Here is a 16,192-nt window from a genome sequence, read left to right as displayed (position 1 = left end):
CTTGTTATGCCCTGGTTCTCTACACACACTACAAAAGATTATTTTCCCTGCCTTAGACACAGTGTGCCTTGGAAGCTTTTCTGATGCATCTCTTCTTTTATTTACCTTTGGTCTACCTGGCATTCTTCTTTTCAATGGTGGTAAGGGTGGTATGAACTCAGTAACTGGCCACATGTTGCTGCCATTCATCCCATGTATTTGGTATTTGTAAGTGTTCTTGTAGAAGGCAACATACAATACTGGATCAACATAAGTGGATACATCTCTATTCAAATATGATATAGTAGCTACTGAGTGCACACAACCATACCCATTAAGTTGCCATACTCTACAAGTACAAGTCTTCTTGTAAAGGTCAACAACATATGATTCTGCCAGGTTTCTGGTTTCAAATTGGTTAAGACCACTTGGTAAAACTTTGCCAATACCTATTAAACCCACCTTATTAGTTAGTATGTCACTTATATTAAAAGTGTAAAGACTAGAAAGTACCTTTGAGCTCTTTTCAATTTATTTAGTAGGAGTGTTATTGATGGGCATGATTTGTAATCAGGCCATGAAGAACCTTTCATCTTCAAATTGTACAGGCTCTCCATAACATATAGTCTAATCTACTCTAACATGGTGATGATTGGCTTTTTCCTTGCATCCCTGATGACACTGTTAAATCTCTCAGACAATCCATTTTCCACTGCATCACACATCTTTCCTTCTTGAAAGAATGCTCTACTCCAAGATTTTGGGTTTGTTTCCATAAGGTAATCATAGGCTGCAGGATTAAGTACTTGAATCTCCTTCATGGCAGCATTGAATAAAGGCTCAGTGGATGCTTTGCTTGCCTTCCAAAACATGTTCTCATAGTGTACACCACTAAATCTTTTCCTAAAGTTGGCTACAATATGCCTTGCACATTGTCTATGTTCAGCAATAGGAAGCACTTCCTTAACAGCCTCTAACAACCCTTACATAATAATAGTCATATTTTAAACATCATGTAACTTAATTGTGAAATATATAAAAGTTGTAAGTATATGACATACCTTGTGTTGATCTGACATCAATGATATACCAAAACCATCCTCTAGATGAATGTCATCTTTTAGATTTCCCAAGAACCATTTCCAATTTGCTTTATTTTCTTCACATACAACTACCCATGCAATTAGGAATATGTGATTATTAGCATCCCTTCCTATAGCTACAATTAGCTCTCCTGAACATAAACCCTTTAAGAAACACCCATCCAAATTTATAATTCTTCTGCAGCTCCCTCTCCACCCTTGCTTTAGGGCATCAAAATAAATGTAAAACTTTCTAAAATACGTCTTACCATCTGGCATAACATTGACATCCATTTTGACTGTTGATCCAGGATTTGATCTTCTTATCTCCTCACCATATGACCATAGCTTTGCATATTGATCCACTAATGTTCCCTCAATCAACTCAATTACATACTTCTTAGCTCTTCTACATTGTCCCATACTTACATCTATCCCGAATTTCTCTTTAACCTCATCCCTAGGCTTGGCAATTAGGTTGGGTTCGGGTTGGCGGGTCACGGGTTGACGGGTTAGCGGGTCAAAAAATATAAACTCAACCCAACTCATATAATATATGGGTTGACGAGTTGGCGGGTCACGGGTTGGTGGGTTAGAAACCTCAACACAACCCAACCCATATAACCCATTTAAATATATGAGTTTGCGGGTTCACAAGTTAATGGGTCAGACCCAACCCATATAACCTTTTTAATAAATAAGCAAGACATTTAAAAAAAAAATGAGGTTTTTTCAACATCAATTTATAAAATGATTAAAGTAATTAACATAATAAAAAAGTTCTCAACATAAATTCATAAAGTCAATAACATCCAAATTAAAATAAAAAATGAAAACATTTCATAGAAAGTGGATATGTTCTTCATTCGTGACTCATGAAAATAACGACGTGTATTTTTTTTTTTTTGAATTAACAAATCCAAAACGCAGATTAGTCACATATGAATACCAAAGGAATACAACGATACAGAATATTACGAATACGAATGGAAATCAAATTTCATTAATAATTAATACATCATTTTATAAATGTATATATATATATATATATATATATATATATATATATATATATATATATATATATATATATATATATATATACGGGTTAGCGGGTTGACCCGCGAACCCAAACAAATAACCCAACCCAACCCATGAAATAAACGGGTTAGTGGGTTGGCGGTTTGACGGGTTGGTGGGTCAAAAATCTCAACCCAGACCCATCTATTTTCGGGTTGGGTCAGTCTCGGGTTACGGGTTGGGTCGAGAGTTGCCACCCCTACTCATCCCTAAGGAGCCTAACACTAACTTTTTGTTTCTGTAAGAATTGGGTGGTGTAACGAGTACCTATCCAAGCATAATTGACAATTTAACCTAATTTGAAGTTTCTTGCACAGTTATGCTCATTTATGAGACTCTTAATTTGAAAAGATTTTTCCTCACTCATCCAAGATGCCCACAATCTAAACTTGCAAGCACCGGAGCAACATTTCACTAAAAGTCTCCTGTTATCATTTTTATTATAGCATAATTGATAACCATTTGCAACAGCATAGTTACACAACATGTGTTTCAATTGTTTAGGAATCACAAATCTCATACCTAATACAGGCTTCTGTTTTTTCCAATGAACATTGTCATTATAAATAGCTTGCTCATTAGATATTACTTCATCATCGACTACATGCTCATATAACTCTTCATGAGGAGGTCTGTTAGGGGTAACTTGGTCATTTGGGCACAGTTTGCTCAAAAACTCATCATCTTTTGTCCTATTCATAGGAATACATTCATCAGGTTCATTGTCAACTTCCAAGTCAATGCCATCATCTTCCTTACCTTACCAATCCTCCGTACTACCTTGCAGATCCTCCATATCACCTTGATCATTCTCAACTTCAATGTTAATGTCATTGCCTTCCCCATCTTTCAACTCTTCCCTGGTGCCTTAAAATCCTCCGTAACACCTTGCCAACTATGACCCAACAGATCCTCAATTTTGTAACGACAAGGTTTTCGCACCAAAATTTTCATTTTTCAACAACCAAATTTATATAAAAATATTCTCAAAAGTATTCAACAATAGTTATCAAATCATAAAATATCCCAAGATCACAACATCAAATCCTTTCTCGGTGTGTACGGTTCATGCCGACGCCTTCCCACGGTCCTCGCTAGTACCTGAAACACATAACACAACAACTGTAAGAATAAATGCTTAGTGAGTTCCCTAAAATACCACATACAACATATACGCCACTCGAGGCTATTGTATGACCCTCCGGTCGATGTGTCTTAGCAGAACCCTCCAGTCCTGTAGCTCGTTGGACCCTCTAGTCCGGTCATAGCTCGTTGGGCCCTCCAGCCCGGTTTGAATTGTTGGACCCTCCAGCCCGGTCTGAATTGTTGGACCCTCCGGTCCGGTCTATACAAATATATATCATACATACAATACATAGCACATAATCGCATTTATGGCACACAATCTCATACATAGCACATAAGACCTTCTGGACAACTCATAATACAACTCTAGGTAACGTATAGTGACAAGACTCACCTCGTGTAACTCGGTAACTTGGAAACCTAGGACTCCGTGAAATAGGATCTAGCCTCCGCCTAATCATACAAAAATAAACACTCGGCATCAACACATTTCCCAAGGCTAGACCATTCCCTCTCTTAGCACTCTCAGGAGGGTAAAAGACCATTTTACCCCTCTTAAGGCTCAAATACTCTAAAGTTGACCAAACCCTAAAAGTCAACAAAAGTCAACGGTCAACCCTTTGACCAAACTCGTCGAGTGCACAATGGTGACTCAGCGAGTTCAGTCATGAACACACATCCTCAAAACCCCAAATGACTCACTTCCCCAACTCAACGAGTTACCATCTGCGTGATTTATGGGAGAAACTCATCCTACTCGCCGAGTCTGTTCTTGGACTCGGTGAGTTCAAGCCATGCTCAAACTCAAATGACCTTCAGAGGTCAGATCTGCTCCTCTAATCCATTGATCTAACCTCCCCAAGCTCAATAAACACTTAAAGGTTCGAACTTGATACACATGCAACGTCCAAATGACACTACTTGATGATTTGGTCTCAAATACAACACTCTAGGTTCATTTCTTCCATAACCCAACATAAAGCAAGATGGATAACCTTCTCTGGACCACTATGGGTCCAAATCTGAAGTCTAAACATGATAAGGGACCTTATTCTCAACAAATCAACCCAATTAAGGGCACATGAAACCCTAGATCCATGGATGCTTTAACAAAACAGAAAGAGGGTCGATTTGATACCTCAAAGATGATGCCCTCTGCTTGAAATCCACAAATATGCAACCTCTTTGGCCTCCTCCAAGTTGGAATCAACTTCTTCTTGCAAAACAATCCCACAAAGGTTCAATAATGGCTTCTTCTCTCTCACAAATGCTCAAACACGATAAAGGTTTCTCTCAAGGGTCTGGTAGCCGCAAATGGTGGCTATAAGCCCCTTTAAATAGGTCTCAAACCCTGGGAATTAGGGTTTCATTAAACAGCGTGGACTCGTCGAGTCCGCCATTAAATCAGTCTGACCATCTGCGCTCCTACTCGGTGAGTCTGAGCGCCTACTCGCCGAGTCTCTCTCCAAAAACTCAATATTAAAGCAGAAATAAGATACTTGGGAGTCCGGATGTTACAAATTTCAATTCCATCATCCATATCCATACCACCTTGCACTTCTTCACCAACTTCAATTCTATCAGACAATTCATCTAATGAACTGCATATTTCTCCTTGCTCCTCAAGGATCCATTGATGCACATTAACACCAAGATGGGCCATGTATACATTAATAACACTACCAGAAGCATATCCTACTTCGATGAAGTCCATATAGTCTATATCAGTAGCTATTAACCTCTATCCATCACGGAACACCACATCGGGCATGCAAAAGTAAACATTGATGCATACCTCATTAGCGAATATTTGAATGAACCCCACAAACTCGTTCTTGTCCATTCCAGCAAAATCGACATCATCGAACCTTTGTTCTGCACCATCTGAGTAACAAATAGCGGGGTACCTCGAAAAAATTCCAGCAAAATGGAGATCTATCTTCATGTAGGCAGCCATAGGATTCATTATTTTGGCCGATTTCAGGGAGGAAGAGTTTAAGAAACGGATTCGTGTCAATCACGGTTTGAAAAAAGTATACGAATGCAAATGGTAGCAGAATAAATGAAAGGGACAGTTGAGAGGGTTTAAACGGATATACGTTTCATTTAGTGACATAACACGTGGCAATGACCTGACATATTTAATCTACTTGACATTGAGGTGGAATAAGAAAACGTCCTAGTCAGATGGGTGTGACCGGTTGCACCCTTCAAATCTAGAAATGTGACCTTTTAAACCATAAAATGACAAGTATAAGCCCTTTAAAAGCAAAAAATAGTCACGAGGGACCATTTAACGCTCGAGTGTATCGGTAGCAACATGGTATGCCTAATGATTATATGGTAAAGAAGTATAATCTATATAATTATGCATGTTTATATGTATATGTCTAATCATAAATGACTATGCATATATGTTGGTTCACAGACTTAGTAATCATAAATGATTATGACAGTTGGTGATAGAAGATGTGGTGAAGATAGAGATGGAAATGATATAAGTGACAAAGATAACATTGTTGGGGTCAATTGGTGTCAGAGGTGGTGGTAGTGGTGGTGGCGGTGGCGATTGTGGTGGTGGGGATGGCGGCAGAGGAGGAAGGAACGTGCGCTATATAATCATTTATGATTATAACAAACATGTCGCGTCGGTACGCCGAATGTTAGACTGACAGATGCGAAATATATGACTGATGTTGAATATCAAGATTTCTATTTTTATTTTTAATTTCAACGGAACCTACATTTCTCTCTCTTATATATATATATATATATATATATATATATATATATATATATATATATATATATATATATATATATATATATATATATATAGATGAAATATAAAAATAATAATATATCATCAAAATCGTTATTGAAGGTACTAATATATATAATAACCATTTAATTAGATAAAAAAAAATATTGAGTAAACAAGACAATTAGCAATAAAAAGTTTAATCAAAATAATCAAATATTTTTATGTTTAGGAAAATGATGTACCTTTTTTTGGAATTGGTTATTTTGGATTAACTTTATTTCACATTAAAAGTATTTTTCTAACATGATAGATATATTTTAGACTACATTTCGAATTTCATACTAAAAAAAAGTATTTCATACCTTCAAGAAAAATTCAAGAAACTGTCTTGAGTTGTAATAAAATCTTTCTAAAAGTTAAAGAATTTATTAGATTTTAGTACAAAACGAAGTATATTTTCCAAATTCTAGAATTTTTAATTTTTTGGGTTAGATTTTAGCATAATACAAATTATTTTTTCAAAATGCTTATTAGTTAATCAATTTCTCGAATATTTCTTTAAAATTTCAGAATAATTTATCATTTCTAGCACGGCCGATTCAGACGGTGGGCAACCCGGACGACCGCCCGAGGCCCATCTTTCCAGGGAGCCCAAATATCCTTGGGTATATATATATATATATATATATATATATATATATATATATATATATATATATATATATATATATATATATATATATATATATATATATATATATATATTATTGTCTAGATAATTCTTAGGGCCTAAAGTTAGTTCGAACTCAAATTAGATTGTTTGTTATTGCTAAGTGAACACATTTATAATGAAAAATAAATGATATTTTTTTTTTTCATCTTTATTATATTTGTCTTTGATGGACTTTTTTTTTTCTTTTTGACCCGGATCCCTAATATGTTTGGACTGGCTCTGCAGTTTCTAGAAGCCGGAGTAGTCCAAAAGATAAGTTCGACATATATTTTCTATTTAATCAAAGGGATAATGACTTAAAATGGTAATATATTCTTTGATTTGCACATATTTGGTCACTGAGTTTATTTTTTGTTCACATTTACCCCTTCAACTTGTTAAACTATAGACATTCAGTCTTTATGACCGGTTATTTCAGGTTAACCGATAAAAATGTCTTAATAGAGTAATATATTTCTCATTTTGTACACATTTAGTCCTTAATATTTTTGTACACATTTAGTCCTTATTTTTTTTGTTGCACTTTTTTTTGTACTCATTCAACACTTATGAATGTTTTCTGTAAGTTTTTCTCACAACATCTTAGATGGAACAATCATTAACGAACTGTTTTAGGTTTTTGATGCTTATGTCCATCGCGATCTCGACTACTTGATTGCTTAGGTCATGTGTTTTGAACATCATAACTTTATCATACTATTTCGGATTTCAACGATCTTTATATCTATGTATTTATATTTTTGTCTACTACAACTTTCGTTTAGATTAATCTCGTTAAAAAGTAATATATTTTTTTAATTACGGTCTTTATATCCATACGTTTTTTTATGAATGTATTTATGGATGTTTTTTTATAAAATCGTAAGTAAAAACAAATTATATTTTAACGAGAGTAATCTTAACGAAAGTTATAGCTGACTTAAAAAACGAACACGTAGATATAAAGATCGTTAAAATTAGATATCGTATGAAGAAGTTACGACGTTCGGACTACAAAACCTAAGCCAAACCACAAAACATAAGCAGTCGAGGCAGCGATGCACATAAGCATCAACAGCCCCAAACACCTCATCAATCAGGGAGGGATGTAGGATCTGGTAGTAGGTGTTGTCGGTCCGTAGTGGGTGTTACAGGTAAGTAGAAAAAAGAAAAAAAAATCGAAAAACATCAAAAAATTTACACTTCGTACAGAAAAAGCAAGGGTTATTGGTGCCACTGCGGGCACCCAAAGAGAACCGTCTATGTCATCAATGATAGTCTTATATTAGATGTCGTGAGAAAAACTTTAAATAAATCATTCATAAGTATTGAATTTGTACAAAAACAAAAAATGACTTATTTTGAAAAAAAAAAAAAATTAAGGACTAAATGTGTACAAAAATATTAAGGACTAAATGTGTACAAAATGAGAAATATATTACCCTAATAAGTTATTTTTTTCCGGTTAATCTGAAGTAACCGGTCATAAGGACTAGATGTGTACAATTTAACAAATTGAAGGGGTAAATGTGAACAAAAAAAAAAACTCAATGACTAAATGTATACAAATCGAAAAATATATTACCTTTTAAGTCATTATCCTATAATAAAAAAAATGTTTTTAACTTTTAATACAAAATAAAGTTAGCCACGTAGCCATTTCAAATAAAACAATCATATTCCTAAAAAAATCATTTTATTTAAATCATTTATTCATAATGATCCGGTTTACTCAATATTAAAAGAAAATTAAAAAATGAAAAAAAAAAAAAAAAAAAAAAAAAAAAAAAAAAAAAAAAAGATTCAAGTGGAAGTTGGTGGAAATTACAAAAATGGCTATGTACTTGTCTACACTTGATTGATGGATAGATTGATACTCTGTCACCAACAAAGGTGTGGGAATGCTAAAGGGTGCTACTTGAAGGTATATAGATCATGATCTTCAGATCTTCTGACACGTGGCCTCATGTTTTTGTAATGACGTCGATCATAAAATGCCACTTTTCATATTCATTTTTTATTTTTCTATAATATCAATAATTAGGCAAAAGTCTTGTACATTCCGTATAATATAATAATATATGTTTTCAATGATATTATAATATATTATTATAGCTCTTATATAATAAATATTATAATATAATAAGTTTATATAAATATTATTTGATTTAAATTATATAATAATATAGACATATTTTAAATTTTATAATTTTAATTGTCTTAATGATCGTTATCTTTATGTTACTTATGAATAAAATTAAATATAATACATGGTTTAATGATATTTATAATTTTGTTATGATTATTTGATTTTAAAAAATTTATTTGCTTAAGATTTTAATTTATATCATTACAATTATTTAAATCATCAAACATTGTTTTTGTAAAGCTAGTAATATAATTTTTGTATATAATGTTATTTTTAACTATTGTTATTGTAAGTTATTTAAAATAACGTATTTAGAAACTTTAAATTATTTTAATTTGGTTTCATAAATTAAAATTTTTTAAAATCTATTTGATAAATATTGTTAGTTTCTTTAATTGTAATTATTTAAAATAATAAACATTGTATTTGTTTTTAAAGATAACATTATAATTTTTTATATAATATTATTTTTAACTACTTTTATTGTAAGTTATTTTAAGCTATTTATTTGAAAATTCTTAATGATTATAAAAAATAGTTTCATGGTTTTTTTTTGTTAATTTAAGATTACAATTTAGGTTTAACACCATAATTTATAACTTTTAACTATTTATAAAATAATCTCTCGATTTTTTTTTTAAAGTTTAACTGAAATTTTGTTGTAAGTTATTTAAAATAAAGTATTTGGAAACTCTAAATTATTTTAATTTGGTTTCAGAAATTTAACTTTTTTTTTAAATTATTTGATGAATAATGTTAGTTTTTATAATGTAATTATTTAAAACAATAAACATTGTTTTTGTTTTTAAAGATAACATTATTATAATATTACTTTTAATTATTCTTATTGTAAGTTATTTTAAGCTATTTATTTGAAATTTTTTAATGATTAGAAAAATAATAGTTTCATGGTTTTTTTTTTTAATTTAGTATTACAATTTAGGTTTAACACTACATGTAACGACCCAATTTTCACGTTCAAAAATTTCATTTTTAGTAAATTACTTTAATTAAAACATTCGTAGGAAAACATTGTCAAATCACAACATCTCATAAAACTGTGTATAATGTCTGCAAATCCAAATCATAAAATAGCGATAATATCATAGTACAATCCCAAGGAAAACTCATAATGCAGAATCTGAGGTGTGTGTATGATGTGCAGCTACCGCACCGACTACTTCCCTTTCGCTGAAGAGGTACCTGAAACAAAACTGAAAATTATAAGCACACAGCTTAGTGAGTTCCCTCATCGTACCACATACCATAAAATCACATATCATGCATATACTGTCACGCATATCTGGGTGCCCGACCTACTGATATGTGCATAATTAGTTAATTATTTAGCACATATTCTTAATCATTTTTAATTAATTATGTGAACAATGTGGACAAAAGGTACTTAAAATGGTTTGAATTTTGTTTCCAGTCCAGAAGACATGCTTGGAAGTAAAAGGGAGCAAGGGAAAACAATTGAAGACCAAAGAATGAAAATAAGAGACAAAAGACCATCTACTCGGCGAGTAGACGACTCTACTCGGCGAGTACACGAGGATGTTCCAGAAGATAGCTACGATTCCTGATTCAAGATGGATAACTATGCACCTACTCAGCGAGTTGGTCCTGCTACTCGCCGAGTACACCCTGTTTTGAGATATCTATAAAAACCGAATCTTTATCCAATGGGGCAACATTCCTGGCGATTTTTGAAGGTTAAGCTGCGACTAAGAGCCCTAGAAGACGCTGAGGAACCCTAAGCTTCAATCTTTTGAAGAATTCAAGCAACTAGGTTAATCCTACCACTTAGATTTAGGAATTGAATATGTTTGATCTAGTAAAACTTGTTTTTGTGTTTGTTTCTACTGCAACTATGAACTAAATTCGTTTTTGTTTCTGTTTGGGGAATACCAAGGAACTCCTATGGTTTAATTATTAGTTTTTGTTTGATTGTTTATTGGTGATCTATTAAATTAAGTTTGTTAAAGAACCTTATGCATTAATCACTACTATTTTCTGTTAATTGGAAGACAATTAGGCTGCATGAACATCTCTTAGTTGTTAACCTCATATGTCTATGTGAACACTAAACCATATGCTTAGAAGTAATGATGATGAAACTAAGATTAATAAGATAATAGGAAGATTAATGTGTGAGCTTGTTTGAGAAACCATCAAACAAGAGGTTAATTGAATTAGTAAGTTAGTTGACCACTACAAATCTTATTTAATCCAAATCGTTAGTCTAGGGAATTAATTAGTTTAAACACTTGATCACCGCTTAAATTAGTTAATTGTCTAAGGGTTAGGAGTAATAAACATGAACCTAACCATTATAATTGGTAACCAATAACAATTAATCTATCATAAATACAAATAACCATAGGAGTGAATTGGTTGAACCTAAATAGAAACATCTTTATCAAATTTGGTGAATTAGTTGTTTGCTTTAGTTATTTAGTTAATTTAGTGTGCTTAAGTTTCTAGTCTTGCAAAACTAGAAGAAACCCCTTTACTTTTATTAATTGTTTTAGTTAAAATTAGTTATTAGTTTAATTTTCCGTTCCCTGAGTTCGATACCTTACTTACTAATCTATACCACTAAAAGACAGGTTCACTGCCTTTGTGTGCTAAATTAATTAATAAAAAGTAGGGATAAAACAAGTGTATTTTACAAACATCAAGTTTTTGGCGCCGTTGCCGGGGAACGGTTCTAAATAATTAATCTAATTCCTAATTTTTTCGATCCTTTGTGTGAGTTTACTTGCATAGAGTTCATTTATTGCAATTTAGTAATTAGTAATTAGGTTTTAGCATCTGTTTTAGTTTTAATATTACGTTTAGAATTTTTCAAAATTTCACTGATACTCGCCGAGTGCAGTCGCACCTACTTGGCGAGTACCAGTTTATTTAGCAGTTAATTTTTATTTTTTTAGTACATTTTTTTTGTTCTTTTTACGCTTTTATTCTATTTATTTCAGGACTTTCATGACCAGATGATCAAACACACCACTGGTACCCCCGTTTGAAGATCCCGAATCCGCATTGAAAAGGAACAAAGGAAAGGACGTGGAGAGTTCAAGTACACCAAAGAAGTCACCTTTGTCCAACCTGAAGACCGTTTTTGGGAAAAAGAAGAGTAGTACATCAGGAGCATCCAGTGCCTCTTTGATAATCGAAGAACCAATTCAAGAAGATATTGGGTACGAGACCGTGGAAGAAGAGGAGCCTACATACGAGCACGAAACCAAGTCCAAGGAAGAGTTAGCTTTCACAATGGCTAACATTGATGAAATCCCCATGGGAGAATGGAAGAAGAGGATGCGCGACGATAATGGCCCGGGACTTGTGCAACCCGCAATTCCTGCGACTGCTACCTTCGAGCTAAAGGTTCATATCCTAGCTTCACTCAAAGAAATACCTTTCTATGGGAAAGATCATGAAGATGCCTACAAGCATTTGGATGAAGTCAATGATGTAGCTGATTACTTCAATATTCCAAATGTAACCCGCGAGACTCAACTACTTCGTATGCTTCCGGTAACATTCAAGGGTGCTGCCTAAGACTGGCTCAAGTCACTTCCCCCCGGATCAGTCACTACTTGGGCCAAGATGAAGGAAGAATTCATTGATCACTTTTGCCCACCTTCTAAGATAGCCAAGTTGAAGAAGGCCATTGTAAACTTTGAACAACAAGCTGGAGAGTCGCTATATGAAGCATGGGAGAGGTACAAGAGCTTGCTAAGAAATTGCCCACACCATGATCTAAACAGCCAGCAAGAAGTCTCCATCTTCTATGATGGAGTCAATGTCACAACTAGGCAGTTACTAGACTCGCAAGGCCCACTTACAAAGAATCCGCCCCCGGTGATTAAAGAATTGATTGAAGAATTCTCTAAACACTCTAGAGAATACCATAATCCTAGACATGATGTCACTAGGGGAGCCGCTTATGCTGCTACTGAAGACTTATCCACGGTCATGGCTATGCTAAAAACCATGGATAGGAGAATGGATAAAATGGATCAAACGATCCATGCTATTCGGGTGGGTTGTGAAAACTGAAATGGGCCTCACCTCACTAGAGACTGCGATTTAGATGAGAACGGCAACAAGAAGGCGCAAGCGTGTTACTCGAGTGGAGACCGATATGATGAAGATTGGCGCAAACAAAAGAAAGAGTGGCTCCCTTATGATGAGTACAAGAATGCCAAGGAGGAGAAGTATAGACAAAAAGGGAGAGGGTTCTACCAAAAGGAGGAGCTGGTGCAAGAACGGAAGCCGAGCTTGGAAGATATGCTCACTAAATTTGTAGCTGCGTCAGAAAAAAGGCATAGTGATCATGATGCTGCAATTCAAGAAACAAGAATCATGCTCAGGAACCAGCAAGCATCTATCTACAATATAGAAACACAGCTTAGGCAACTTGCTCAACAACTTAACCAAAGGTCACCAGGCGAACTTCCTAGCAAAACCGAAAATAACCTACGAGGAGCGCACATAAACATTGTCACAACAAGAAGTGGGAAGATAATCACTCCCCTGGCACCTATTCGGACTGAAGCACCCAAGGATTCACAGAAGGACGAGGCAGAAAAGCCAACAGAAAACCAAAATTTACAATCTGACAGTCCTACTCGCCGAGTAGGACCGATGGACTTGGTGAGTACACCATCAAAAACCGGTGAGCAAGCTCCTGAAAAGCCTTACTAGCCTCCAATGCCATACCCAGCCCGAGCTAAGAAAGAGAAGCAGGAAGAGGAGTATCAGAAGTTTCTAGACCACATCAAGACTCTTCAAATCAACATACCTTTCATTGAAGCCGTCATGCAAATGCCCAAGTATGCAAACTTCCTTAAGGAACTTCTCACCAATTGAAGAAAGATGGAAGAAATGAAGAAGGTAGTGCTCAATGAAAACTGCTCCGCTGCGATGCTAAATAAGCTACCAAAGAAGAAGGGTGGTCCGGGGAGCTTGACTTTACCTTGCCAATTTGGAAACCTGGCTGCTATTCATGCCTTAGCTGATTCTGGAGCAAGTGTGAACTTAATGCCATACTCATTCTTTAAGAAGCTGGACCTCCTGGAGCCAAGGCCAATTCGCATGGCAATACATTTGGCAAACAAGACAGTCACCTTCCCAAGAGGCATATGCGAAGACTTACTAGTGAAAGTGGATAAATTTGTCTTTCCTGCTGATTTCATCATCCTAGACATGGAGGTGGATCCACAAGTTCCAATCATCCTTGGAAGGCCCTTCCTCAACACGGCCAACGATATAGTAGACATGAGAGACTCAAATCTCACCTTGCGGGTCGGAGACGATTCAGTGACATTCGGGGTAGACCAAGTTATGAAGTATTCTAGGAGTAGTGATGACACAACATTCTCAATAGATATGCTTGACGAACTATTAGAGGAAGACATACCTGAAGATTCCAGCAAGTTTACAGCTTTAGATGAAGCATTTGATCCAGAAAAAGATTTAATTGAAATTGAAAGGCTGTTGGAAGAAGCAGAGTATGAAGAGCTAATGAAGCAATCTGATAGTCCTACTCGCCGAGTAGGACCGATCTACTCACCGAGTACCTCTGAAGAAAAGTCAGAATTCGTGAATGCAGCCACCAACTCGCCGAGTACCTTACCTGCACTCGGCGAGTCCATCACTCAGAACCAACGAACAGAGCTCAAAACGTTACCAGGCCATTTGGAGTATGCTTTTCTGGAAGAAGGCAATCAAAAGCTAGTAATCATAGCCTCTGATCTGTCCAAGTCTGAAAAGGAGGAGCTCGTGCAAGTGTTGAAGAAGCGGAAATGGGCCATAGCATGGAGCATCACCGACATCAAGGGAATAAGCCCATCCTATCGCTCTCACAAGATCAATCTAGAAGAAGGAGCAAAGCCGGTGGTACAACACCAAAGAAGGTTGAACCCGAACATGCTAGAAGTAGTCAAGAAGGAAGTTGTCAAACTCTTAGATGCAGGAATCATTTACTCCATTTCCGATAGCCCATGGGTGAGTCCGGTCCAAGTGGTGCCCAAGAAAGGAGGGATGATGGTCATAACCAATGAAAAGAACGAGCTAATCCCGACACGAACGGTAACCCATTGGAGAGTGTGCATCGATTATCGAAAGCTAAACGTTGCCACTCGTAAAGACCATTTTCCCTTACCTTTTATTGATCAAATGTTAGAAAGACTATCGGGCCATAGCTATTATTGCTTTCTAGATGGATTTTCGGGTTATTTTCAAATACCCATAGACCCAATGGACCAAGAAAAGACCACATTCACTTGCCCAAGTGAGACTTTTGCCTATAGACGCATGCCTTTTGGGCAATGCAATGCACCTGCGACTTTTCAAAGGTGTATGACAGCTATATTCCACGATATGGTGGAAAAATTCATGGAAGTTTTTATGGATGACTTTTCCGATTTCGGATCTTCTTTCCATGACTGTCTCACAAATCTTGACTCAATGCTTGCTAGGTGTGAGAAAACCGACTTGGTCCTCAATTGGGAAAAATGTCACTTCATGGTCAAGGAGGGTATAGTTTTGGGCCACAAAGTTTCCAAAAAGGGAATTGAAGTGGATCGGGAAAAGATTGACACCATTGCCAAATTACCCCCACCAACTAATGTGAAGGGCATTAGGAGTTTTCTAGGACACGCAGGTTTTTACCGGCGTTTCATAAAAGATTTTTCCAAAATAACTAGGCCTCTAACACAATTATTACTAAAAGATGCACCATTTAATTTTACTAAAGAGTGTTTAGAGGCATTTGAATTTTTAAAGGAAAAATTAACTAATGCCCCGATCATTATTGCACCAAATTGGAACTTACCCTTTGAGATTATGTGTGATGCTAGTGACTATGCATTAGGAGCTGTCCTTGGTCAAAGGGTTAATAAGCACTTTCAACCCATATATTATGCTAGCAAGACTTTAAAACCAACCCAAGAAAACTACACCACCACTGAAAAAGAGTTGTTATCTGTGGTATATGCTTTTGAAAAATTTCGCCCTTACTTGGTTTTATCTAAAACTACTGTTTTTACTGCCACTCGGCTATCAAGTATTTGTTTTCCAAACAGGATGCTAAGCCAAGACTGATATGATGGGTGCTACTTCTTCAAGAATTCGACATAGATATACGAGACCAGAAGGGAATGGAGAACGTAGCAACTTATCACTTGTCAAGGCTAGAGAACCCGCAATTGCAAGAAGACAAAGATGGAGACGACTTTCCGGACGAATACATTATGGTGTCAGTGGGAGAAGAGCCATGGTTCGCAGACATAGCTAATTATTTAGCTACAAAATACATCCCGAAGGACTAT

General features: G+C 35.4%; 1 protein-coding gene and 1 non-coding gene across 2 annotated transcripts; both read right to left on the bottom strand.

Annotated features, from left to right (window-relative positions):
* Positions 1-611: 611 nt before the first annotated feature.
* Positions 612-1,484, bottom strand: LOC145009660 (uncharacterized). Its single transcript, XM_078968307.1, has 3 exons — positions 1,331-1,484; positions 1,070-1,213; positions 612-961 (listed from the first exon to the last, which is right to left on the bottom strand). The coding sequence occupies exons 1-3, from the start codon at positions 1,482-1,484 to the stop codon at positions 612-614; spliced, it is 648 nt and encodes a 215-aa protein (XP_078824433.1).
* An 11,028-nt stretch (positions 1,485-12,512) lies between these two features.
* LOC145013579 (small nucleolar RNA R71) lies at positions 12,513-12,619 on the bottom strand. The gene has a single exon (XR_013665129.1). It is a non-coding gene; the product is annotated as a small nucleolar RNA R71 (small nucleolar RNA).
* Positions 12,620-16,192: the final 3,573 nt, after the last annotated feature.

Source organism: Lactuca saligna, chromosome 8 (genome assembly GCF_052625555.1).
Source record: "Lactuca saligna cultivar CGN05327 chromosome 8, ASM5262555v1, whole genome shotgun sequence".
Classification (NCBI taxonomy): domain Eukaryota; kingdom Viridiplantae; phylum Streptophyta; class Magnoliopsida; order Asterales; family Asteraceae; genus Lactuca; species Lactuca saligna.
The sequence above is the reverse complement of the archived record's forward strand: the minus strand, read 5'-3'. Positions and strand labels throughout refer to the sequence as shown.

Coding starts and splice junctions, on each gene's coding strand:
- LOC145009660 (XM_078968307.1), bottom strand. CDS start 1,484: ATGGGACAATGTAGAAGAGCTAAGAAGTATGTAATTGAGTTGATTGAG. Junction 1,214..1,330: donor TGTCAATGTTATGCCAGATG/GTAAGACGTATT, acceptor GTTTATGTTCAG/GAGAGCTAATTGTAGCTATA. Junction 962..1,069: donor TCATCTAGAGGATGGTTTTG/GTATATCATTGA, acceptor TTATTATGTAAG/GGTTGTTAGAGGCTGTTAAG.